Raw genomic sequence first — 26,934 nt, 5'->3', positions numbered from 1 at the left:
ATAGTCACCTATTTCAGTAAATGGCAGCCAGAATCTTCACATTTCTGTTGAGGTTTAAATGCCTCACTAGCTTTTTTTTTTTTGAGATGGAGTTTTGCTCTGTCACCCAGGCTGGAGTGCAATGGTGCAATCTCGGCTCACTGCAACCTCCGTCTCCCAGGTTCAAGCAATTCTCATGCCTCAGCCTCCTGTTGGAACTACAGGCCCATGCCACCATGCCTGCCTAATTTTTTTTTTTTTTTCCCGTAGAGACAGGGTTTTCACCATGTTGGCTAGGCTGGTCTCGAACGCCTGACCTCAAGTAATCTGCCCGCCTTGGCTTCCCAAAGTGCTGGGATTGCAGGGGTAAGCCACTGTGCCCAGCCTCATTCTTTGGCTTCTTACTTTTATGGAAATCTCCAAAGAGCATATGAAAAGCCAGGTCAGCTTTTGGACATAAGAACTTTTCTAGGCCGGGCGCGATAGCTCATGCTTGACGACACAGCACTTTGGGAGGCTAGGCGGGAGGATCACTTGGATCACTTGAGCCCAGGAGTTTGAGACCAGCAGGGGCTACATGGCAAAACTCCGGCTCTATAAAAATACAAAAAATTAGCTGGGTATGGTGGTATGTGCTGTGGTCCCAGCTACTAGGGAGGCTGAGGTAGGAGGATCACCTGAGCCCGGGAGGCAGGGGTTGCAGTGAGCTGAGATCAGACCACTGCCACTGCCACTGCATTCCAGTCTGGGCAACAGAGACCCTGTCTCAAAAAAAGAAGAAAAAAAGTCACTATGTAAAAATGAAAGGAGGCCCTCAGAGGAAAAAATTAATTACAAAATACCCTGCATCAAAACAGGGTTTCAACAGAACAGAACTGGCAGTGGCAGGTGGTCTCCTCTGGGCATATTTTAATTTGCCAATTTACAATGAAAGGAAAACCTGGTAAATTATCAGACCCCTAGACAACTGGGGAAACTGACAAATAACTTTGTGCGTCAGTTCATACAGCAAATACTTACTGATTACCTACTGAGTACCAGGCTCTGTTCTGGGATTCAAGATAAATAGTGAGTAAGTTTCTGCCTTCCAAGAGCTTATAAACCACACACATACATAAAAGGGTGGTCAATACAATTGTCAGAATGTTGACCTGAAACAAGGGCTGGATGAATCACCAGTTACCTCAACTGAAAAAAATTAGTGACATAATTTCTATCAACTGAGATGGCTCAAAATTCTAAGCTCCAAGAAAATGTCTGTCACTCTGGAAGGATGTGTACACTTGGGTCACTTGTGTTCTGGGTGTGGCAGACCCAAACAGCATTTAACTGGGTATAAACTCAAGGGAGGGCCTTCATTTAACACCTTACAGTTGGAATTTTACTGAGTACAAAGAGTTGGTACCACCTGCTGAAATGGGTGGCAAGTGATGTCTGCTGAGAATTGTAAGCAACCACAAACATTATGAATTAGCTTGTACAACTTGCTATGCCAGAAAGTAAGACTCAGCTGGGGGGAAATGTGGATCTAGAGTCTCCCAAAACTCATGGTAGAACCCACGGACTAGAATTTCAACAGCAGAGGGCGGTGCACCCGACTTCACAAAGAGTTTTACAGACTGGGGCCCCCCAAGAATGGGCAACTGGACTCCTGTACGAGCTGAAACGTTTTCAATGAACCCAACGATCGCCAAGTACACTAAGTGTTCAGCATTGGACTCATTTGGCTGTTTTCCATAACCTCTACTTTGGTCTGACCGTTAAAGCTCCCTTGCGGATACTCTGACCTTACAGTTCGGAGGTGGGGACGGGATGGGGCGGGGGGAGGGTGGTGCGGGCTCAGGGAAAGGGGAGAGAACGAAATCAGCCTATCAGGCTTTCTAAAAGAATGTTTATCATTGGTTCTCAGACAGAGACTTAAAATTGTAAGGGGGTCATTCTCCTGAAAGATAACCCGGTTCTTCTTGCCAGTGACATCGCTGACACTTTACAAGTTGGGGAGGGAGGAAGGGGGAGGCGAGGAGGGTAAGGAAAACTAATTTTGTGGATTAACATGGGTCCCTCTCACGTCAAAACGGGGTTCCAAAGAAACCAGACGCCACTCCTTAGCTAAGTTTCACCCAAAGTCTACGACCCAGGCCGCTCGTTCTGTCCTCCCCAAGTCTAGACTCCAAACTTTCTGCCCCTCTCACGGCCCCCCGGCCGTGGAACTCCTCCCGGCACGCCGAGTTCTGCTCACCAAGAGCCTCGAGGGCGGGCGCGGGCAGGGCCAGAGCGAGGGTCGGCGGCTCCCGGTCCCCCCCCAACAGCTGCCCGTACCTGTCCAGCATCTGCTGTAAGGCTTGGTCCGGCATCTTCCGCGGAGCCGGCGCACTCGGCCCTCCCCAGTGGACCCGCTCAAGGCCAGGCCCAGGGACAATAGCACTGAGAGACAGCGGAGTAGGCCGCAGTCCGGCGGCAGCCGCGAACCAGTCACCCAGCTTCCCGGGGCAGCTGCGCTAGCCGGGCGGCGGCGGTGCGGGGCCTGCGGGCGTCCGGTGGAGGCGGCGGAGAACGAGGAGGAGGAGCCTGAGGCGGGGAGGCGGCGATCGCGGCCCGGGTTCCTGTCCGTCGGCCCGAGGTTCCGGTCCATGGACCGCGGGCGCCGAGTTGCTGCCGGCGGAGGAGCTACCTTTGTGAGGTAAGAGTCACCGCCTCCGTGCGCGCCGGGGTTACGACGCAGGGCGGCCCAAAGCAGCCTGGGAGATGTAGTCCTCGGACCGTCCCTGCTTAGAGGCTGCACAGCCTGCCCGGACCAACGCCTCCGCGCCCGCCGCCGTCCGGCCGGCGCCCTCCCGTTTCCTTCCTCCAGGGGCAAAAAATGTCTTTCGGGCCGCTTTCCAGGAAGCAGCAGGATGCGCCGCTCCACTGTCAGTAGCAACAAGGTCAGCCCTCCCTGCCTGTTTCTTTTTGCCTCCGCTCTAGCCCTCAGGTGGGACCGAGCCAGGTGAGGGGAGGGGGCTGAAGGGCCATTTCTCATCAGGGTCCCCAGCCCCGGCCGTGGCGTCAGGGCGGGCAGTGGCGGCATTGGGGGTGGCAGTAACTCCTTCCGAAGCCCCCGGCGCTGCAGCCAGCCTCTCCTGCGGCAGAGCCCATTTTGGGGGAATTACACCACCCCCGCAAGGGGTCGGCTGCTTTGGTGCGTGAGGTTTTTCTTGAGGGGGCGGGCAAGTCGGGACTGCCTGGACCAGACGGCTTCCACCCGAGTCTCTCAGTGTGTGTTTGGGGCTGGGGAGTGGGGGGAAGGAAAGATGATTCTCTCCCTCTCCAGGAACCTTAATGTGCTTGGGCTTTCCAGGGCTCGCCGACAGTCTCCAAATGGAACACGTTGGTGAATAAACAGCTCTTGCTTACTCAGCTGTGGGTTGTCAGGGACGTTTGTTTCTCTCTGCTGCTGGTCACTGTTAACCGTTTGTAGTCGCGTTGACACCTTAAAGCAGGTGGATTGGGAGTGGCGGGGGTGAGGGGGAATCAAAAAGGAGAAATCATCAATCACTCCTTGGGTCAGCTTCTGACGTTCGAGGGATAGCTTTGGCGGGAGGAAAGAGCTGTTGGCTCAAATGAATGCGTTTTTTGGACGACCTGTGGCATTTTCTCTAGGGTTGTGACTGGTAGGACGCTGGTAGTTTTCCCTTGATTGTGTCTAATTTCTGCTGCAAGATGTTTGATTTTTTAAAAAATGAAAATGTGTTTTTAAAGCTCTTTTTAAATGTAGAGTTTTACAATCAACTTTTTATTATCTGTTCAAAATTTACGAAGTATATTTGAACTAGAGCGTTCATTGCTGGGAAAAAACAAACCCTCAAAAATGTGACCAGAAGTTTACTTGGCCTCCAATTTTTGAAATATGCTTTTGAGAAACAGCACCCCCCCACCACACACACACACACACACACACACACACACACACACGCCTCCTAGCGAAAGAAAATGAGTAGTATAATCGGGATGTCTAATATTTTATATATATTTGTATTATATATATTACATAATATATAATGTAATATATAATATAACATATATATTATGTAATATATACATATGATATTATATGATATGTATTATATATATATTTTTGTAGAGACGTGGTTTCACCTTGTCGCCTTGTTGCCCAGGCTGGTCTTGGAACGCCTGGGCTCAAGCGATCCACCCGCATCAGTCTCCCAAAATGTTGGGATTACAGGCGTGAGTCACCGCATGTGGCCAGTGTCTAATATTTTATTTAATTAATTTATTTTGAGAGTCTTGCTGTTGCCCAGGCTGGAGAGCAGTGGTGCTATCTTGGCTCACTGCAAGCTCCGCCTCCTGGGTTCAAGGGATCCTTCTGCCTCAGCTTCCCAAGTAGCTGGGACTATAGGTGTGTGCCACCACACCTACCTAATTTTTGTATTTTTTAGTAGAGACAGGGTTTCACTATATATTGTCCAGGCTGGTCTCGAACTCCTGACTTCAGGTGATCAGCCCGTCTCGGCCTCCCAAAGTGCTGGGATTACAGGCGTGAGCCACCGCGCCCAGCCTGTTTTATTTTTTTTGAGACGGAGTCTTGCTGTGTTGCTCAGGCTGGAGTGCAGTGGCACCATCTTGGCTCACTGCAATCTCCGCCTCTGGGTTCAAGTGATTCTCGTGCCCCAGCCTCTGGAGTAGCTGGGAATACAGGCTTGTATCACTGTGCCCGGCTAACTTTTGTATTTTTGGCAGAGATGGGATTTTACCATGTTGACCAGGCTGATATTGAACTCCTGATCTCAGGTGATCTGCCTGCCTCGGCCTCCCATTGGGCTGGGATCATAGATGTGAGCCACCATGCCCAGCCCAGTGTCTTAACATTTTAAATTATTATTTTTTGCTCCTTGTGCTGTGTCAGTCTAACCTTATCGTGTACTTATTTCTTAAGCAGTTGTCAGCCATAGGAGTTGAAGACATACTTTCTGCTTAAAAACAGAATTTTATCCCAGCATATGGATAAGTACACAAGTACAAACTCCGAGACTCTAAGATCTTACCCAATGTTAGAAAATCCATTTCAACTGAAATTGGAAAATATGATACATTTTGTTGATAGTGTGCAAATTGACCTTATTATACCAACAAATGGATTTTATGTTTGCATTTTTATGAAAAGTCAGCTTCCTGGCTGTGTCAAAAACCTTTTGAAGTAAAAAAAAAATATCCTGTTACTGGTCTAAAGAGTGATTAGCATGTGACCCAGTAATTCCACTTCTAGGTATTTTTAAGAGAAATGAAAACATATATCTACACAAAATCTTGTTTGTGAATGTTTATAGCAGCATTATTCTGTTTTTTTTTTTTTTTTTTTTTGACAGGGTCTCACTTTGTCATCCAGGCTGGAGTGCGGTGGTGCCAGCTCACTACATCCTCAGCCTTGGGTTCAAGCAATCCCCCTGCTTAAGCCCCCCAAGTAGCTAGGACTACAGGGGCGTGCCACCATGTCTGGCTTAAAAAAATTTTTTTTTGTAGAGATGGTGTTTTGCCATGTTGCCCAGGCTGGTCTCGAACTCATGAGCGCAAACAATCCTCCCACCTCGGCCTCCCAAAGTGCTAGGATTACAGGCGTGAGCCACAGCCCCTGGCCTACAGCATTATTCTTGATAGCCAAGAAGTGGAAACCCAAATATCCACCAATTGATGAATGGATAAACCACATGTGGTATATCATATAATAGAATATTATTAGGAGAAAACAAGGAATAAAGTTATGATACATGCTATAACATGAAAGAACCTTGAAAACATTATGCCAAGTGAGAGGAGCCGGTCACAAAGACCACATATTGTATGATTCTATTTGCATGAAATGTCAAGAACAGGCAACTCCATAGAGACGGAAAGTAGGTTAGTAATTGCATAGGGCTGAAGGGGTTGGGGAGAAATGGGGAGTGACTGCTAATGAGTATGAGTTTCCTTATTAGAGGGATGAAAATGTTCTAGAATTAGATAGTGGTTCTGGTTATATAATTTTGTGAATTATATCACAAATAAGATAAAATTAGATTATGGTAATAGTGGCAAAGCTCTGTAAATATACTCAAAAAACCCATTGTACACTTAAAATGGGTGAATTTTAATGTTATGTAAATTACATCTCAATAAAGCTTTTAAAAGAGTAATTAGCTCCACATAAAATGTTCATAAAGGTATCTAAAAAGAAACATATAAACAGATAACTGATAGTTCTTTATTATCAAACTTTGCTTCTTAGTAGTATGGGCAAAAATAGTGATTCATAAAACTCAGGAAATAAATCCTAACATTTTAAATGGGTGACACATATTGTCTGAATTTCAATATTGTTTGTCAACTTTGTTTTTTGTGGCTCTTAGGTTTTCCAGTAAGACTTAGAATAATTGGAATTACAATATATTCTATGATTTTGAAGGAAAAAATGTCTCAATTATTTAGACCTTAGTCTGACCAAAACCACATTGAAATGCACTCCTGCATTTATACATAGGGTTGAAAATCTATGATAGTGGCGCATACCTGTAGTCCCAGCTACTCAGGAGGCTGAGGTAGGAGAATTGCTTGAACCCAGGAGGCCGAGGTTGCAGTGAGCCGAGATCATGCCACTGCACTCCAGCCTGGCAACAGAGTGAGACTCCGTCTCAAAAAAAAGTCTATGGTAAATGATATTCAGCCGAGAGAGTAACCAGCATGACTATAGCCAAAAACATCTTTTTCCTCAGAGATATATTTTGAAATAGAAATTAACCTACAGAAAATATTTAAAGATTCTCCCGAGTTCACAGGACAAGAACAAAACTTGACAATGTAAAGTTCTAAAGAGTTGGGATTATAGGCACACACCACTATTTTAATAATTCTGTAATGGATTTAGAGATAACTATGAACTGCTGTAAATATGTCAGAAAATTTAAAATAATATATCACTCTAATGTTCTTCCATCACACTTGTTCTGAACTGTCTACCAAAATGGGCCTGGAGTATTCCTTACAGAAATGGTATAATATTTTTAGGTGCCCTCTAAGGAGAGCTGTCAATTGCCAAATTTGGTGATAAGCTGCAGGCTGAGTCCTCATTCCAAGCTACAGAAAGTTTTTTTTTTTTTTTCATTAATTCCTTCAGCAGGTGTTTCCAGGAAATATATGCATAGGTACGCTAGTAGCAAATTAAACTATACAACTATACCTACTGTTTTTTTTTTTTTTTTTGTATATAGAGTCTTGCTCTGCTGCCCAGGCTAGAGTGCAGTGGTGTCATCTCAGCTCACTGCAACCTCCCACTCCCAGGTTCAAGTGATTCTCATGCCTCAGCCACCCGAATAGGTGGGATCACAGGTGTGCATTACCACGCCCAGCTAATTTTTGTATTTTTAGTAGAGATGAGGTTTCTCCATGTTGGCCAGGCTGGTCTCAAACTCCTGACCTCAAGTGATCCACTTGCCTTGGCCTCCCAAAGTGCTGGGATTACAGGCATGAGTCACTGTGCCTGGCCTATAGCTACCCTTCAGAGGCATACAATCTACATACCTAAATATGTTTGCATTTAGAAAAATAAACGCAGGCTGGGCATGGTGGCTCATGCTTTTAATCCCAGCACTTTGGGAGGCTGAGGCGGGCAGATCACGAGGTCAGAAGATCGAAACCATCCTGGCTAACGTGGTGAAACCCTGTCTCTACTAAAAATACAAAAAATTAGCTGGACTTGGTGGCAGACACCTGTAGTCCCAGCTACTTGGGAGGCTGAGGCTGGAGAATGGCATGAATCTGTAAGGCAGAGCTTGCAATGAGCTGAGATCGCACCACTGCACACCAGCCTGGGACAGAGCAAGACTGCTTCTCAAAAAAAAGAAAAAAGCAAATAAAACAGGATGTAATTCTGTATAATGATAACATGGCATGATAGCATTTGAGGAAATGTCAAATAAACGGCATAGAAATTTAGAGTGATGTAGAAGTTCCACTGGAAACTGTTGTGGACTGGTGCGTTAAAGAGAGCTTTGTAAAACCCATTTAGGCTCTACTTTGTAGCCAGAGGAGTAATTATGTGGGTGAAGAGGTAAAGAAGGATCTTGGGTCTGGGTGAGGATGAAAGGATGTAAAGAAAGAAGTCATCCTTTATAACTTGAACTATAGATCTCTGTTATGTAAGTGGAAAATACAAAGCACTGGTGCTGTGGTTTGAATGTGTCCCTCAATGTTCATATGCTAGAAACTTAAATTTTGGCTGAGCACGGCGGCTTACGCCTGTAATCCCAGCACTTTTGGAGGCCGAGGCAGGTGGATCACTTGAGGTCAGGAATTGGAGACCAGCCTGGCCAACATGGTGAAACCCCATCTCTACTAAAAATAGAAACATTAGCCAGGCATGGTGGCGTGTGCCCATAATCCCATCTACTCGGGAGGCTGAGGCAGGAGAATCACTTGAACCCGGGAGTTGGAGGTTGCAGTGAGCTGGGATCGCACCACTACACTCCAACCTGGGCAACCAAGTGAGACTGTGTCTCAAAAAAAAAAAAAAAAAAAAAAAAAAGAAAAGAAAAGAAAAGAAAAAGAAAGAAACTTAAACTCTAATGCAGCAGTCTTGAGAGATGGGATTTTTAAGAGGTGATGAGGTTGTGAGGGCTCTGCCCTCATGAATGGATTAATATAGTTATCAAGGGAAAGAGTTCATTATCTTGAGAGCAGGTTTGTTGTAAAAGTGAGTTTGGTCTTCTCTTGCTCTCTGTGTCGCACTTTCACCATGTGATTCCTTCTGCCGCATTATGGTGCAGCAGGAAGGCTCTCACCAGTTTCTGCCCCTTGATCTTGAACTTCCCAGCTTCCAGATCTGTGAACCAAGTAAATGTCTTTTCTTTATAAATTACCTATTCTCAGGTATTCTGTTATAATAGCATAAAATGGATGAAGACAACTGGTTAAATCGGAAGAATAGTTAAAAAACCTTGAATCTATTAATTCATTTAACAAATATTGATTGTATGTGGCAGGCACTAAGCTAGGGACTAAAGATACAATGATGAGCAAAAACAAGCACAGTTTTTACCTTGTTTGTGGGGTTTATAGTTTATCATGAGAGGGATTATCACATAAATAAATGTATCAAATTGCAAATGTGGTACATAGTGTTATGAGTGATTATAACTAGGATTTGACTTAGACCAGGAGGCCATGGAAAGTTTCTCTGAGGAAGTGTCTGTTATACTGAGACCCCAAGAAAAACAGCATTAACTAGATAAAGGGAAGAGGGAAGAACATTCCAGGCCAAAGAACAGCGTGTGCAAATGCCTTGTGAAGGAAATGATGAATAGAAGAACTGAAACAAAAAGGAGATCTTGAGGCAAGAGAAAACCAAAAATATCACCGAGTGACCGGCTATGAAGCACAGAGCTTTGTATGCCAGTTTAAGGAATTTTGCCCTATCCTAGGAGAGGAGGAAGCTGCTTGTGGGAGGGTTTAGGCATAGGAAATAGATCCCATTCTGGCCTGGCGTGACGGCTTATGTGTGTAGTCCCAGCATTTTGGGAGACTGAGTTGGTCTGATCACGAGGTCAAAAGATGGAGACCATCCTGGCTAAAATGGTGAAACTCCATCTCTACTAAAAATACAAAAACTAGCTGGGTGTGGTGGTGGGCGCCTGTAGTCCCAGCTACTCAAGAGGCTAAGGCAGGAGAGGCCTGAACCTGGGAGGCGGAGGTTGCAGTGAGCCAAGATTGCACCACTGCACTCCAGCCTGGCGACAGAGTGAGACTCTTGTCTCAGGAAAAGAAAAAAAAAGAGACCCCATTCTGAGCCAGGCACAGTGGCTCACACCTGTCATCTCAGCAGTTTGGGAGGCTGAGGCAGGTGGATCACCTGAGGTCAGGAGTTTGTGACCAGCCTGGCCAACATGGTGAAACCCCGTCTCTACTAAAAATACAAAAAAATAGCTAGGTGTGGTGGCGAGCATCTGTAATCCCAGCTACTCGGGAGGCTGAGGCAGGAGAATTGCTTGAACCAGGGAGGCGGAGGTTGCAGTGAGCTGAGATCGTGCCACTGCACACCAGCCTGGGCCACAGAGTGAGACCTTGTCTCAAAAAAAAAAAAAAAAAAAAAAAAAAAAGAAAAAAGAAACAGACCCCATTCTGTAGGAACTGGGAAGTTAACTTGTAGTGGTTCCTAAACCTGCTATGAGTCAGAAAACTGCCCTGGAAATTTTGATCTGTATGCCCTGCAGTGGTGCCTAATTAGCTGTCTTTTTAACAAGTTCTCTAAGTGATTATTAATGTTAGAGAATCTCTGCAAAGATAACGTAGGTTTGAGTCTTAACATTGATACTCAGAAGCTTGGCGATTTGATTTGGGCAGGTTACAGAATCTCTTTTAGTCAGATTCCTCATCTCCAGCGGAAGTGGGGAGAGTTATAGAACCTCCCTTTTTGAATTCCTGGGAGGAGTAAATGAGAAAATTCATTTAAATTGTTCGGTATAAGGCCAGACATGTGGTTAAGGGCTCTTAATAATTATTACTGACATTTCTTCAGAGTTCTTCAGTAAAGGTGAGAGTGATTTAGGGGAATTTTTTTTTTTTTTTTTTTTTTTTTTGAGACAGTCTCACTGTCGCCCAGGCTGGAGTGCAGTGGTGAAATCACAGCTCACTGTGGCCTTGCCCACCGGGCTCAGGTGATCCTCCCACCTCAGCCTCCTGGGTAGCTAGGATTACAGGCACATGCCGCCATACCCAGATAATTTTTTGTATTTTTTGTAAAGGCAGGGTTTCCCCATGTTGCTCAAACTGGCCTCGAATTCCTCAGCTGAAGTGATCCACCCACCTCGGCCTCCCAAAGTTCTGGTATTACAGGCATGAACCACTGTGCTGGCTGATTTAGGGGATTAATCTTGGAGTGGTATGTATGGTGGGTTGGAAACAGAAATAAGTTAGGCCTTGGCTAGGTCTGAGTAACTTGACCGTGGTCTGTAAGCATTTTCAGAAGTTTGCTTTCACATGGCTATTAGTTTTTGATTATCCTTATATAGGTTAAGTAGTTGAAGTGGATAATGTCCCTGTTACTCTCTAAAGGACATTAAGAGGAGACTTCGGTTCCTAGAATATGTTTTACTGGTTTAATGTCTACAGTATTTTCTTTCTTTCTTTCTTTCTTTCTTTCTTTCTTTCTTTCTTTCTTTCTTTCTTTCTTTCTTTCTTTCTTTCTTTCTTTTTCTTTTCTTTCTTTCTTTCTTTCTCTTTCTTTCTTTCTCTTTCTTTCTTTTCTTTCTTTCTTTCTCTCTTTCTTTCCTTTCTTTCTTTCTCTTTCCTTTCTTTCTTTCTCTCTCTCTCCCTCCCTCCCTCCCTCCCTTCCTTTCTTTCTCTCTCTTTCTCTTTCTTCCCCTCTGTCCCTCTTTTCTTTCCTTTCTTTCCTTCCTTCTTTCTTTCTTTCTGATGGAGTCTTGCTCTGTCACCCAGGCTGGAGTGCAATGGTGCAATCTTGGCTTATTGCGGCCTCTGTCTCCCAGGTTCAAGTGACTCTCATGCCTCAACCTCCCCAGTTAGCTGGGATTACAGGCACGTGCCACCACACCTGGCTAATTTTTGTATTTTTAGTAGAGACGGGGTTTCGCTATGTTGTACAGGTTGGTCTCAAACTCCTGGGTTCAAGCAATCAAGCGATCCACCCATCTTGACCTCCCTAGGTTTTATTTTTATTGGTACCTTTGCCTGTTTTTTTGCTCTTTATTTTTTTTTCCCTCCTGGTGAGGTTCTTTACCCTAAATTGATTTATAGCTGTTGCTCCTAAAACTTGACTTTAAAAGTTTGCTATTATCCCAAACCTCTGTTGATCTCAAGCCTTTACAGAAATTAGTAGTGGTCCCTGCTCACAATGGCAGATCTTCTGTTGCAAGGAATAAAGATGGCAATGAATGTAAAGTATGAAGTGCTATAAATAGACATACGCTGGAGTACTGTGAAGGAAAAATGAAAGTGGATTATCAAAGGGGGACGATAGAGCTTTGGAAAAACACAGACTGCAGCCATTGTGTGTTACCTAGAACTCAAACAAATAGGAATATAATTTACTGAAAAATAAGGAAAATCAAGCAACATTTTGGGAATGTGTCAGAAAGCAAGTATTAAACATTTTGGGCCCTGAAGCAAAAGCCAGGGTGTTCACTGATCTGTTATTTCCAATTGCAGCTTGCTTGTAAGAGGAAGAGAAAAAGACCACTCAGGAATAGAAGGGAACTTCCTCAACTTGATAAAGTGCATCTACAAAAAAATCCATAGCCAACATCATGCCTGATGGTGAAAGATTGAGTGCTTTCCCCCTATGATCAGGAACAAGGCAAGAATATGTCCTCTTACAACCTGTATTCAACATTGTAGTGGAGGTTCTAGCCAGGTCAATTAGTCAAGTAAAAGAAATAAAAGGCATCCACATTGGAAAGGAAGAAGTAAAATTATCTCTATTTGTGGATGAAATGATCTTGTGTTTAGAAAATTCCAAGAATCAAAAAAAGTGAAAACACCTGTTAGAACCAATAAATGAATTCAGCAAAGTTGTAGGATATAAGGTCAATGTGCAAAAATGTATTGTGTTTATGTAAATTAGCAATGAACAATCCAGATATGAATGGAAAACAGTTTGATTTATAAAGGCATTACAAAGAATAAAATGTTTAGGAATAAATTTAACACAAGAAGTGTATAACATCTGAAAAGTAAAAAATACTGTTGTAAGAAATTAAAGATATAATTAGAAAGAATCTCATGTTCGTTGGAAGATTTACTGTTTTTAAGATGGCAGTACTCCTCAAACTGATCTACAGATTCAGTGCAGTCCCTATCAAAATTCCATCTGACTTCTTTATAGAAAATGACAATCTAATCCTATAATTTGTATGGAAATTCAGGTGGTCCAGAATAGCCAAAATAATCTTTTTTTTTTTTTTTTTTTTTTTTGAGATGGAGCCTCGCTCTGTTGCCCAGGCTGGAGTGCAGTGGCACGATCTCGGCTCACTGCAACCTCCACTTCCTGGGTTCAGGTAATTCTCTGCCTCAGCTTCCGGAGTAGCTGAGATCACAGGCGCCCACCACCATGCCCAGCTAATTTTTTTGTATTTTTAGTAGAGATGGGGTTTCACCATCTTGGCGAGGCTGGTCTTAAACTCCTGACCTCGTGATCCACCCGCCTTGGCCTCCCAAAGTGCTGAGATTACAAGCGTGAGCCCCTGCGCCCGGCCTTTCCGTTTTTTAAGGCAGAGTCTTGCTCTGTCCCCCAGGCTGGAGTACAGTGGCGCCATCTTAACTCACTGCAACCTTCACGTCCCGCTTTCAAGTGATTCTCCTGCCTCAGCCTCCTGAGTAGCTGGGACTACAGGCACTTGCCACCATGCCCAGCTGATTTTTGTATTTTTAGTAGAGGTGGGGTTTCACCATGTTGGCCACGCTGGTCTCGAACTCCTGACCTCAAATGATCCACCCACCTTGATCTCCCAATGTGTTGGGATTATGGGCGTGAGCCACTGCGCCCAACCACCAAAAGGATCTTGAAAGAGAAGAACAAAATTTGAGGACTCACATGTCCTGATTTTAAAACTTCCTATTAAGCTACAATAATCAAGACTGTGTGGTGGTGGCATAAGAATAGAATTTAGATCAGTGAAACAGGATGAAGAGTCCAGAAATAAGCCCTTACTTTTATAGTCAATAGATTTTTGACAAGGATGCCAAAACAATCTAATGGAGGAAAGAGTAGTATTTCTAACAAATTAAGCTGGCACAGCTAGATATCCTCTTGTGGAAGAATGTTGTTGCATCCCTACCCACATCAGAAGCAAAAATTAATTCAAAATGGATGAAAGACCAAAATGTAAGATCTCACACTATATAACTCTTAGAAGTAAACACAGGCATAAATCTACATGACCTGGGATTAGACTGTGTTTTATTAGATTAATAACAAAAGCATAAGCAACAAAAGAAAAAATAGACAAATTGGACTTACTCAAAGCATTTTTTGCTGGAAAGGATAATATTAAGAAAGTGAAAAGACATGGAATGGGAACAAATGTTTGAAAATCATATCTGAAAGGGAATGTATAAAAATCTCTTCAACTCAATAATGTAAAATAATTAAAGGATCTGAATAAGTATTTCTCCAAAGAAGGTATATAAATGGCCAATAAGCATGTGAAAAGATGGTCACCATCATTAATCAGAGAAATGTAAATCAGAACCAAAATGAGATACCACTTCACTCTCACATAGGATGGCTAATAACAAGAATTGGCAAGAATGTAAAGAAATTGGAACCCTCATGTACTATTAGTGGGTACTAATATTAAATGGTACAGCTGCTTTAGAAAACAGTCTGGCTTTTTCTCAAAATGTTAAACATAGAGTTACCATATAGCCCAGCAATTCTATTCACAGGTATATACCAGAGAAATGAAAACATATACCTACACAAACACTTGTACATGAATGTTTTTACTTTTTCTTGTTATTTTACAAGAAAACTAAAGAAATTACATGAATGTTAATAGCAGCATTATGGGCCAGGTGTGGTGGCTCACGCTTGTAATCCCAGCACTTTGGAAGGCCAAGGCGGGTGGATCACCTGAGGTCAGGAGTTCAAGACCAGCCTGGCCAACATGGCAAAACCCTATCTCTACTAAAAATACAAAAATTAGCTGGGAGCGGTGGCAGGTGCCTGTAATCCCAGCTACTTCGGAGGCTGAGGCAGGAGAATAGCTTGAAACTGGGAGGCAGAGGTTGCAGTGAGCTGAGATCGTGCCATTGCACTCCAACCTGGGCAACAAGAGCAAAACTCCATCTCAAAAAAAAAAAAAAAGGCATCATTATTCATAATAGCCAAAAGTGGAAACAACCCAAATGTCCATCAACTGATGAATGGATAAAATGTGGAATGTCCATACAATGGAATATTTGATAATGAAAAAGAATGAAGTACTGATACATGCTATAACATAGATGAACCTGGATGAACCTTGAAAACATTTTGCTATGTGACAGGAGCCAGTCACAAAATATCACATATTCTATAATTCCTAGGCAAATCTACAAAGAAAGTAGATTAATGGTTGCTTAGGGCTGGAGAAGTTGGAGATTTGGAGTTGACAACTAAGTTGTATTGGGGTTTCTTTTTGGGGTGATGAAAATGGTCTAAAGTTGATTATAGTGATTGTTGCACAGCTCTGAATGTACTAAAAGTCACCGAATTGTACACTTTAAGTGAGTGAATTATAGCTCCATAAAGCTGTTATTTAATAATAACACCAGATGCAACCTTAAAATCTGTTAGTAGACTTTCTACTCAATAATTTATGACATACCCATATAACATGAGCTAGTAAACAAATGAGATATTTCTATATAGGCCAGTAATGAAAAGTTGCCCAGAATGTAGTATCCATCATTTAGGATTTTTTGTTTCACAGAAATCAGCTCTAGCTAATTGAGTACTGACTTGGGGTTGTTTGGTCATGTCTGGAGACATTTTGATTGTTAACACTGAGAGATGTTACAGGCGTCTGATGGGTAGAGACCAAGGATACTGCTAAACATACTATGGTGCACAGGAGAGCCACTCACAACAAAGGATGATATAGCCTAAAATATCAACAGTGCTGAGGTTGAGAAACCCAGAGCTAACTTAAGCAAAAAGGAAATTCATTGGAAGGACATGGGTGAGCTCACAGGATTGAAGGTAAGGCATGAGAATCAAGCTGGGAACAGTCAAGTAGTGGCCGTCCCAGAGAATTGTGGTAGCAGCAACATTCCATGCTCTCATGGGTTCAACCCTGTTTTTATTCTGCTCACAGTTCAAAATCTAAGGAGGGAACATCTCATCAATCTTCCTTGCCATTTAGCGAAGTGAGGACAGTATACCTTAAATAAAGGCAACTCCTCAGAAGGAACTACATTTATTTTATTTTATTATTATTTTTTTAAGATAGAGTCTCCCTCTCTTGCGCAGGCTGGAGTGCATTGGCGCAGCCTCGGCTCACTTGGTTCAAGCAATTCTCTTGCCTCAGCCTCCTGAGTAACTGGGATTACAGGCATACACCACCACACCCAGCTAATTTTTGTGTTTTTAGTAGAGACGGGGTTTCACCATGTTGGCCAGGCTGGTCTTGAACTCCTGACCTCAAATGATCCACCTGCCTTGGCCTCCCAAAGTGCTGGGATTACAGGCATGAGCCACCATGCCTGGCCCCAGAATGACATTTGTTATCAGGTACTTGTTGAGCATATACTTATATTCCAGGTACTATTTAGGTGATGAGGATGGCATAGAGCAAAATACTAAAATACCCTTGTAGTGTTTGTATTTATATGATGCTAAATTGGGGCAAATCTTTAAGTAATAAAGTGGGCAAGATAATAACCAAGGTGAAGTATAAAATAATATCAAGAGCAGCCATGTGTGAAGCAGTTTTTGAGATGCCATAACTGGAAGGAGATTGACTTTTGAGAAAAGATGACGCTGCACTCAGGGAGCACTTGTTATTCAGTAAGCGTCTACTTACTGAACATCTACAATGGGCATGTGCTGGGCCCTTTACATGCATTATCTCAGATCGTGACAACAACCCTTTCAGGTTGGTGGATACGTCTTTCATTTCATAGATGAGAGAATTGAACATTGGAAAAATGAAATCATAGCAAGTAAGTGGCATGCCTGACATTTGAATCAGCTGACTTCAGAAAGTATAAGAGTATGTGAATAGTTAACAGTAGAAGTGATTTATTACAGGAGCAATCACGGGACTACCAATGATTAATTTCTGAAGAATTTTACAGATAGGTACCCTAGGAGCTCAGGGAAGGGAAAAGAAGTTGCTGCATGTTAGAGTGGTCTGGGAAGATGTCCTAATAGAAGACTGGTTTGAACTGGATCTTCAAGGAGGAGTATATATAAAAGAGCAAGGAAAAGTGTCAGCCTTTCCTGAATGCCTACTTGGGACCAGAAACATCTCACATAGGCATCATAGCTCCATTTAACAGGTGAGGAAACAGAGGCCTCTCCTTACCCTCACCCTCTGCCAGGAATAGGCAATTAATAGGTATTAATTTTTGTCAATCTGATAGGTGTGAAGTGAAATTTTATTGTTATGGTCAAATGTTTACCTCCATTTTATGACATCTGGGTTTTAAATCTTGGGTAGGATAAATGAATTGATAGAAGAGAAAATATACATAATAAACTGATAGACCAAGACACACCTTTTTTAGAGAATGGGTATTCAGCATAAGTAGTTTTCCTCTACTTGAGGAGTTTTAGGCCTTTATGAGGGTATTATATCTAATTTTGGACTTTATTATAGCTAAAATCTTGGTAAGTCTGAGGACAATCGACCTTCAATTGATCATTTATTCAGCATTATTTATTGAGCTTCAACTATATACCAGATATTGTAGGAGATATTGGCGATACAAAAATGTTAATAATAAACGTATCAGTAATTATACAGTTGTTATACAGTTTAACAGAAGAGACAAGTATGTAGTGACATATTTACAGTATATGGATCTAGACAAAAGGCCTAGACAGGAAAAAATAAAAGAATAAAATACGATATGTGAAAATGTGAGCCAATATATTTACACACTCCCAGAATCCTAGGAGTTCTCCTGGAGTCATCTTTCTCTCTTACCACATTCCCCTACCCACCAGGCAGTCACAGATCTGGTTCATTTATCTCCTAAATATCTCTCAAATCCACCTATTGTTTTCATTTCCCTTTCCTTTACCCTTGTCCAATTGACCAGCATCTCTTACCTTGGAGTAATTACCAGTGTCATATTTGGCCTCCCCACATTCACTTTCACCTCTTTTCGACTGATTTGGCAATTGGCCTGTCCAGTCCATTCTGCTCCATTGACTACCCAGTAGAATGACCTTTTAAGTAATGAACTCCTGATCGTGTTACTCACCTTATTAAAATCTTTCTGTGACCTGTTTAAATCCTGGTGAGCTGGTAGAAAGCATAAATTTAACAATTTTGGAGAAAAGGAAAATAATCCATAAATTGATCTTTGCTAAAATCTAAGTTTCATGAAGGCAAGGGTGTGAGACTATACCTGTTTTGTCCTTTACTGTATCCACAATGCCTAGCACAGAGCCTGGCCCATGGAGGGTGTTCACTAAATGTTTGGTGAAATAAATAAAAGAGACTTCTAAGGATAGAATGAACTCTGTAATGTTGGATTGGAATTGAAGATATCAATACATACTCTTGAGTTTATAGCTAGATACCCACATAGAGATGTGTGCCTGTGTATGGTTTCTAACTCTATCTAATGAGAGGGCATTAGGCAGTGACACCCTAGAAGCAATGAATATGCCTAGTGTTATCTCCAATAAAGGGAAACAGATCTTTGGAGAAATTTGCTGATTGCAGACTGTGGCGGGAAAGGTACCTAAGCCTGGAACATCTGTGGTGCCAGAAAAGAAAGTGCTAAAAAAATGATGGGATAGAATAGAATAATGAAAAAAAATGGTGAGAGTCTGTCCAAAGCTAGTAAGTTATCTCAGTTCACAATCAGTTACAGATCAATCTCGTTGTTCTACTCTTTCTCCCCCTCTCACTACCACACTTGACTGGTCTTAAAAAAAGTAATGGGGCCATGCTTAACCCCGGAGCAACTGGAAGGGACACCAATGACCAAGTCAGATATTTTGAACAACAAAATAATAATAGTAATGAATTATAACCCATAGAGTAAATACGAATCCATTATGGACCCATAGAAATAAATATTAATTATTTATATCTACTGATAAAAATAAATGAATGAATTAGGGGAGGAGGAAAAACCCTTCCTTATAGTAGCATTCCAATTAAGGTAGAAGGGTTGATAAAAATATGAAATCACCATTTGCAAACACCACAAGAATAAATGATGCAGGTAAGAATCATTAATGGATGCTAAAATTAGTGGGTGAATGTTAACAGGATATTTACATAGAAGTGTCTCCTCGGCCGGGCGCGGTGGCTCAAGCCTGTAATCCCAGCACTTTGGGAGGCCGAGACGGGCGGATCACAAGGTCAGGAGATCGAGACCATCCTGGCTAACACAGCGAAACCCCGTCTCTACTAAAAACACAAAAAATTAGCCGGGCGAGGTGGCGGCGCCTGTGGTCCCAGCTACTCGGGAGGCTGAGGCAGGAGAATGGCGGGAACCCGGGAGGCGGAGCTTGCAGTGAGCTGAGATCTGGCCACTGCACTCCAGCCTGGGCGACAGAGCGAGACTCCGTCTCCAAAAAAAAAAAAAAAAAAAAAAAAAAAAAAAAAAAAAGTGTCTCCTCAAAGATATTTAAGTAAAAAGGGCAATATAGTAGGTGTTTTATAGTGGCCAAATCTGGTAGACATTTTCTTAACCAAGTGATCAAAGTTAAATAGCCGCTGTGGTTTAAATCCACACCATGTTCCTTCCGATATGATGCTCTGAGAAGGATGTAACATCTCTTCTGTGATATTATTGCAAAAACTATGTATGACCTAAGTTCAATCATGAGGAAACATCAGGTAAACCAAAATTGAGGGTCATTCTACCAAATAACTGGCCAGTGCTCTTCAAAAATGTGAAGGTCATGAAAGACAAAGACTGAGGAACTATCCCAGATTAAGAGAGACTACAGGGACTTGACAAGTAAATGGAATGTGTGATGGTGAATTGGAGTCCTGGGTGGGACATTAGTGGGTCAATTGGTAAAATAAGCTCATGATAATAATATTGAATCAGTTTTAATTTCCTGATTTTGATCATTATACCATGATAATATAAGATGTTAACATTTGGAGAATATGGGGCAAAAAGTGTAGAGGAATTTGTTTTTGTAACATTTTTGTAATTCTGAAATTATTTCAAAATGAAAAGATATTTGTTTGTTTATTTGTTTTTTGAGACAGAGTCTTGCTCCATCGCCCAGGCTGGAGTGCAGTGGTGCGATCTTGGCTCACTGCAACCTCCGCCTCTCAGGTTCAAGTGATTCTCCTGCTTCAGCCTCCCAAGTGGCTGGGGCTGAGACTGCAGGTGCCCTCCACCATGCCCGGCTAATTTTTGTCTTTTTAGTAGAGACGGGATTTCACCATGTTGACCAGGCTGGTCTAAAACTCCTGACCTCAGGGGATCCACCTGCCTTGGCCTCCCAAAGTACTGGGATTATAGGCGTGAACCACCGTGCCTGGCCAAAAGTTTTTTAAAAAGTAAAATAGAGTCAGATCCAGTGATGCATCCCAGTACTTTGGAAGGCCAAGATGGGTGGACCACTTGAGCTCAGGAGCTTGAGATGAGCCTGGGCAGCCTGGCGACACCCCATCTCTACAAAAAAAAGAAAAAAAAAAACCCAGAAATTAGCTGGGCATGGTGGTGCACACCTGGAGTCCCAGCTGCTTGGGAGGCTGAGGTGGGAGGATTGCTTGAGCCCGGGAGGTTGAGGCTGCAGTGAGCCCAGATCACACCACTACACTCTAGCCTGAGCAACAGAGTGAGAACCTGTGTCCAAAAAAAAAAAAAAAAAAGTAATATAAAAGTCACTTCTAATGGCCTTGTATTGCCCTTGCTTACTTACTAGCTTCTTTTTCTCTTCTACCCACTCCTGTTTCCCAGTTGAACTCTGAGCTCTAGCACCTGGCTACTGACTTTCTTTAGTTTCATGAATGTACCACTTCCTTCTCCTTCAGATCCTAATGCTAGGAAGAAGCATGGTATTCCCTTTGCATGGAATGCACTTCCTTTGCACTTTATCAGTTTGTTCTTTAAGGCTGATGTTACTCTAGAAAATCCTTTCTGACCCACTAAACCAGGGGTTTCATATGTCTGCTACTTTTTCATAGCATTTTAATCACAACTGCCATGAAATTATTCATCATGGAATTGATTGAAGTCTGTCTTATTCACGTGAAGTTAATGTCCATAAGAAGATAAGAGGAAATTTATCTTCTCACTCAATACTGTTTCCCTAGTACCTTGCATAGGCTCTCAGTGACTGTTTGAGGAATTAATGCAAGGGATGCCATGAACATCCTCTTACCTGCCTCCCACCCGCTGTAACAACTTGATAAAACTGGAGACAGGAGAATTTAAGTTTGAAAAGATGAAGGTGGGGACCAGAATTGGTGACAGTGATCACCGAAGGAGACCTAGGATTTGATAAGGGAGGAGGAAGAATAAAAAAATAACTCAGCCGGGCATGGTGGCTCATGCCTGTAATCCCAGCACTTTGGGAGGTAGGTGGATCACGAGGTCAGGAGATTGAGACTGTCCTGGCTAACATGGTGAAACCCCGTCTTTACTAAAAATATGAAAAAATTTAGCCGAGTGGCGGGTGCCTGTAGTCCCAGCTACTAGGGAGACTGAGGCAGGAGAATGGTGTGAACCCACGAGGCGGAGCTTGCAGTGAGCTGAGATCCAGCCACTGCACTCCAGCCTGGGCGACAGAGCCAGACTCCATCTCAAAAAAAAACAAACAAACTCAGGTTTGGCTGGGTGCGGTGGCTCACACCTATAATCCCAGCACTTTGGGAGGCTGAGGTGGGCAGATCACCTGAGGTCAGGAGTTCAAGACCAGCCTGACCAACATGATGAAACCCCATCTCCACTAAAAATACAAAAAGTACCCGGGCACAGTGGTGCGTGCCTGTAATCCCAGCTACTTGGGAGGCTGAAGCAGGAGAATCACTTGAACCTGGGAGGCAGAGGAGATTGCACCATTGCATTCCAGCCTAGGCAACAGAGTGAGACTGCATCACAAACAAACAAACAATTTGGGTTTAATCATCAGCTGGGTCATGATGCACAGTTGAAATGACACTTGAGTCACTTTTCCAGCAGCATGTATAAAAAAGTATTCCCAAATCTTTGAACATGAAGATTTTGTTTATTTTTAATAAAAATACTGTATATACACGGTGAAATGCTATATTCCATGGCTGTATTCCATATTTATGCTAATTAGCATATTTGGTATACTAAAACTTCCTATAGTATTTTAATAAAATTACTATTTGCCCATGGTAAAACACTTTGTGCCGTGATGGTAGATACTGTGCTGTTTCAGCCCAAATCCCATCTTCATGGGTGATGATCCCTTAGCTGCTGGAAATTGTAGCTGTTGATATCTTGAAGCCTTTTTTTTTTTTCCTGGGCATTGCCTTAGGATATAGAAAACTGTCTTGCCCAAGGTTGTGCTCCCAGGAGCCCATCGCCAGTGACTGGCTGATGCAGGGTACAAAGATCCAGCTTCCCTGCTCATTTGAGGATGTGACTGAGGGATCATTCCAGTTCCAGAGTTCATCACAGAATCAACTGAGGACTCAGTTGCAGCTATAGTAGGGGTCAGTGTCTCCCTGTGACTAATCCTGACTTCCCCATTTCATTGCAAGTGTATTTGCTAATTGTGCCCTCCTGAAATTTCTTGCATGCAAATCTTGGTTTCGTAGTGTTTCCAAGGAACTCAACCTATGAAACTCCCCAGTTAATCTCCCCACCCCTAATGGTTGCCATCATGGAAACCTCTTTCTGTGTCTATTATGTTTTGTTCTGCTACCCCCTCCCAAATGTTTAATAACTTTTAACAGATATACAAAAATGTACCCAAATTAAATGTACACTTAATGAATTTTCAAAAATGTTCAGTAGTGTTTTTATGAACGAAAGAACAAGAAAATGAATTCAAGTTGTGTGAGACCAACCTATGTTTACAACCTCCTCATGGTGAAAACTTTGAGAGAGAAGAGTGTGTTGCCAAGGGAAGTTGGAAGTTTCTCAGATTTTAAAAGAGCAGTTTTCTTTTGGTTGACTGCAGTACACTCAGAGCAAAATTAGAGGAACATTTTATTTTTTTTACTAGAGATGGAGTCTTGCTACATTGCCCAGGCTGGTCTTGAACTCTTGTATTCAAGCAATCTTCCTGTCCCAGCCTCCCAAAGTGCTGAGATTACAGGTGTGAGCCACATCACCCGGACTAGAGGAACATTTTAAGTATATTTATCATGCATTTAGGTGAAGAAGGGAAAGTAATGAATATCAGGAACAGGTGATATTCACAGAAAAACTGTGAATCATTTCACTAGGAAGAGAGGAAAAAATATCTATCAAAAGTTCAAATATCTACAAATCAAACATGTCAAAATGTTGCAAAAATTTGATTAACCAAGATTTTTCTATCCATCTAGCTTAATAAAATGTATAGGTCGGCTGGTTGCGGTGGCTTACGCCTATAATCCCAGCACTTTGGGAGGCTGAGGCAGGTGGATCACAAGGTCAAGAGATCGAGACCATCCTGGCCAATATAGTGAAACCCATCTCTAATAAAAATACAAAAATTAGCTGGGCATGGTGGTGCGTGCCTGTAGTCCCAACTGTTTGGGAGTTGGAGGCAGGAGAATCGCTTGAACCTGGGAGGCGGAGGGGGCAGTGAGCCGAGATCATGCCGCTGCAGTCCATTCAGGCAAAAGAGCAAGACTACGTCTCTAAATAAATAAATAAATTAATTAATTAATTTTATATATCAACACAAGCTCTTTTGATTTTAAAGGAAAATTTCAAGAATCCTTCCATGATTTTATTAACCAATAATAAACATGGCTTTCATTGAAGGTGTTCAGTTCACATCCTGTTCAGTCATTTCCATCTCTACCACCAGCATCACACTCGTCCTTACCAGCCTGGGTGATATAATAACCAATTTCCTAATCTGTTTTTGTTTCTACTCTTAACTCTGCCACAGTCTGTTCTTCACACAGAGCCAAGGTGACCTTTTTAAAGCATAAATCAGATCATGTCACAGCTCTGCTTAAAACTCTCCAGGGGATTCCCATCACACTTAAAAAAAAAAAAAAATCTTAGTCTAAAAGGTCCCCTCTATGATCTGGCTGCTGACTGCCTTTCACACCTCATCTTATATTGCTTTCCTTCTGGTCCACTTACCCTCTAGCTCCAATAGATTGTGTGTTCCTCTAAAGCAGGAGTCTTGGCAGAGGCCAAATTTTTCTGGAGACCTATTTTTATACTGCCAAAACTAAGAATGGTTTTTATATTTTTAAAGGGTTGTAAAACAACAAGAACAAAAAGAATATGCAACAAGAGACTTTCTGTGACTTAACAAAGCCTAAAATATTTACTATGTAGTGCCACAGAAGAAATTTGCGAACCCCAGCTTGAAAGCCTTACTCCTGCATTAGGATTTTCACATTAGTTGTTCCCTCTGCATCCTCTACCACTAGCCATATGGATGGCTCTTTCTTTTAATTCACCTTTCATCTAGTCAAGGAGGCCTTTAATGACCACCTTTTTTTTTTTTTTTTTTTTGGAGATGAAGTCTTGCTTTTGTCCCCCCAGCTGGAGTGTGATGGTGCAGTCTTGGCTCACTGCAACCTCCGCCTCCCAGCTTCAAGTGATTCTCCTGCCTCAGCCTCCCAAGTAGATGGAATTACAGGCACCTGCCACCAAGCCCTGCTAATTTTTGTATTTTTAGTAGAGATGGGGTGTCACCATGTTGGCCAGGCTGGTCTCGAACTCCTGACCTCAGGTGATCCGCCTGCCTCGGCCTTCCAAAGTGCTGGGATTATAGGCATGAGCCACCGTGCCAGGCCATGACCATCTAATCTAAATATTCTACCAGATCTGTCACTCACATCACCCTTTTGTTCTTTCTAGCGCTTATACCCATCTGATATTTTTTAAATTTTTGTTTTTAGTAGCCATCTTTTTCCTTCCCTCTCCTGCTCCCCTTTGTAGGCTAAGCTTGTCTTTTTGCTTTACTACTTTTGAGTATTCTTGATCATGCATGTAGATGGAAGGAGGAATAGTAAGTTTTGGGAGCCTACCATATATAATGTGTACTCAGTAAATGTATTGAATGAATGAATTTGAATATTATTTCTGCATATGAAGTTTAGGGCTTGTGCTTTCTTTTTTGTTCTAAGAGGACCAACCGTGCAAACTGCAGTGACTTTAGAAAGAAGCCTCTTTAGAAAGGAGACAAAACAATACCTTTCTCTTAAGAGAACGGATAAACTTCTCTTTTCCTCCTCCTGTCTCTTCTGGGAGAGGCCGGGGATGTTTAGAGTGGGATGTTTCAAAGGAATGCTTTATGGGCTGTCTTAGTCTGTTTTCTGTCGCTTATGACAGAATATTGGAAAGTGGGTAATTTATAAATAAAATAAATTTATTTCTTACAGTTATGTAGGCTGAGAAGTCTAAGGTTGAGGTGCTGTATCTGCCACATCTGAGGGCCTTCTTGCTGGTGGAGACTGCAGAGTCCCAAGGCTGTGTAGGGCATCACATGTCAAGGGCACTAAGCTCAGGTTTCTCTTCCTCTTCCTGTAAAGCCAACAGTCCCACTTTCATCATAACCCATTAATTCATTAACCCATTAATCCATGGTGGATTAATCCATTCATGAGGGCAGAGCCCACATAATCTAGTTAACTCTTCAAGGCTCCACCTCTCAATACTACCACACTGGGGATTAAGTTTACACATGAGTTTTGGAGGACACAAACATTCAAACCGTAACAAGGGTTTATATTTGAAAAAAAAGAAAATGATTTTTTCCTTTCATCTCTTTCTTTCTTTCTTTCTTTCCTTCTTTCCTTCTTTCCTTCTTTCTTTCTTTTTTTCTTTCTTTCTTTCTTTCTTTCTTTCTTTCTTTCTTTCTTTCTCTCTCCTTCTTTCCTTCTTTCCTTCTTTCCTTCTTTCTTTCCTTCTTTCTTTCCTTCTTTCTTTCCTTCTTTCTTTCCTTCTTTCTTTCCTTCTTTCTTTCTTTCTTTCTTTCTTTCTTTCTTTCTTTCTCTTTCTTTCTTTCTTTCTTTCTTTCTTTTCTTTCTTTTCTTTCTTTTCTTTCTTTTCTTTCTTTTCTTTCTTTTCTTTCTTTTCTTCTTTTTGAAACGGAATTTTGCTCTTGTTGCCCAGGCTGAGTGCAATGGTGCGATCTTGGCTCACTACAACCTCTGCCTCCTGGGTTCAAGCGATTCTCCTGCCTCAGCCTCCTGAGTCCCTGGGATTACAGGCGCCTGCCACCATGCCCAGCTAATTTTGTTATTTTTAGTAGAGACGGGGTTTTACCATGTTGGCCGGGCTGGTCTCAAACTCCTGAGCTCAGGTGATCTACCCACCTCGGCCTCCCAAAGTGCTGGGATTATAGACATGAGCCATCGTGCCCACCCTGTCTTTTTCTTTTGGGAGAGACATTTTTCATAAGGCTAAGACTAATTGAAGTCTGTCACTAAGAGGCTTTGAGGCTTTTGGGTGAAGAGTTTAGATGGAGGCTTCTGCCTGGGAGATGGTTTAACTCTGGAACACTAAGAGGAGCTAGGCTTGGTCTAAAAAGAGAAGCTGAGAACAATCTGAATAGGGCTTGTTCTAGGTGATCAGGTCTTGGGGAGAAAGGTAAAAGGCCCAATAACCACAAGTCTTGGATTTTTCTGAAATTTATTTCAAATTGTCAGACCACATGCTTTGACTTTTATTTGTTTATTTTTCTTTGAGGCGGAGTCTTGCTCTGTTGCCCAGGCTGGAGTGCAGTGTCAGGATCTAGGCTCACTGCAACCTCCGCCTCCTAGGTTCTCTCGCCTCAGCCTCCCAAGAAGCTGGGACCACAGGCGCATGCTATCACACCCGACTAATGTTTGTATTTCTAGTGGAAATGGGGTTTCACCATGTTGGCCAGGTTGGTCTCAAACTCCTGACCTCAGGTGATCTGCCCACCTTAGCCTCCGAAAGTTCTAGGATTATAGGAGTGAGCCACATACCCGGCCTTAAAATTTTTTTTATAGAGAAAAGTCTATGTTGTGCAGCCTGGTCTCGAATTCCTGGTCTCGAGTGATCATCCTGCCTCGGCCTCCCATTGTGTTGGGATTACAGCTATGAAACACTGTGCCCGACCATCCAGCCATGTTTTTATATGCCTTCAATCAAATGATTTTT

General features: G+C 42.5%; 2 protein-coding genes and 1 long non-coding RNA gene across 5 annotated transcripts in view; 1 reads left to right on the top strand and 2 right to left on the bottom strand.

Annotated features, from left to right (window-relative positions):
* MARCHF5 (membrane associated ring-CH-type finger 5) overlaps nucleotides 1-2,466 on the bottom strand; it is a 56,603-nt gene extending 54,137 nt beyond the window's left edge. The window contains exon 1 of the mRNA NM_001261650.1: nucleotides 2,299-2,466. Coding sequence (NP_001248579.1) covers nucleotides 2,299-2,333 — 35 coding nt within the window. The 5' untranslated portion in view covers nucleotides 2,334-2,466. The remainder of the gene's footprint in view (nucleotides 1-2,298) is intronic.
* A 284-nt stretch (nucleotides 2,467-2,750) lies between these two features.
* CPEB3 (cytoplasmic polyadenylation element binding protein 3) overlaps nucleotides 2,751-26,934 on the top strand; it is a 242,984-nt gene continuing 218,800 nt past the window's right edge. For all 3 annotated transcript variants that reach the window (XM_015147694.3, XM_002805760.4, XM_015147688.3), the window contains exon 1: nucleotides 2,751-2,903. The gene's annotated coding sequence lies outside the window, so the exon portion shown is untranslated. The remainder of the gene's footprint in view (nucleotides 2,904-26,934) is intronic.
* On the bottom strand, nucleotides 10,558-20,279 carry LOC144331188 (uncharacterized). The gene is made up of 3 exons (XR_013398149.1): nucleotides 20,184-20,279; nucleotides 12,979-13,163; nucleotides 10,558-12,738 (listed from the first exon to the last, which is right to left on the bottom strand). It is a non-coding gene; the product is annotated as an uncharacterized LOC144331188 (long non-coding RNA).

This window comes from Macaca mulatta, chromosome 9 (assembly GCF_049350105.2).
Source record: "Macaca mulatta isolate MMU2019108-1 chromosome 9, T2T-MMU8v2.0, whole genome shotgun sequence".
NCBI classification, from domain to species: domain Eukaryota; kingdom Metazoa; phylum Chordata; class Mammalia; order Primates; family Cercopithecidae; genus Macaca; species Macaca mulatta.
The sequence above is the reverse complement of the archived record's forward strand: the minus strand, read 5'-3'. Positions and strand labels throughout refer to the sequence as shown.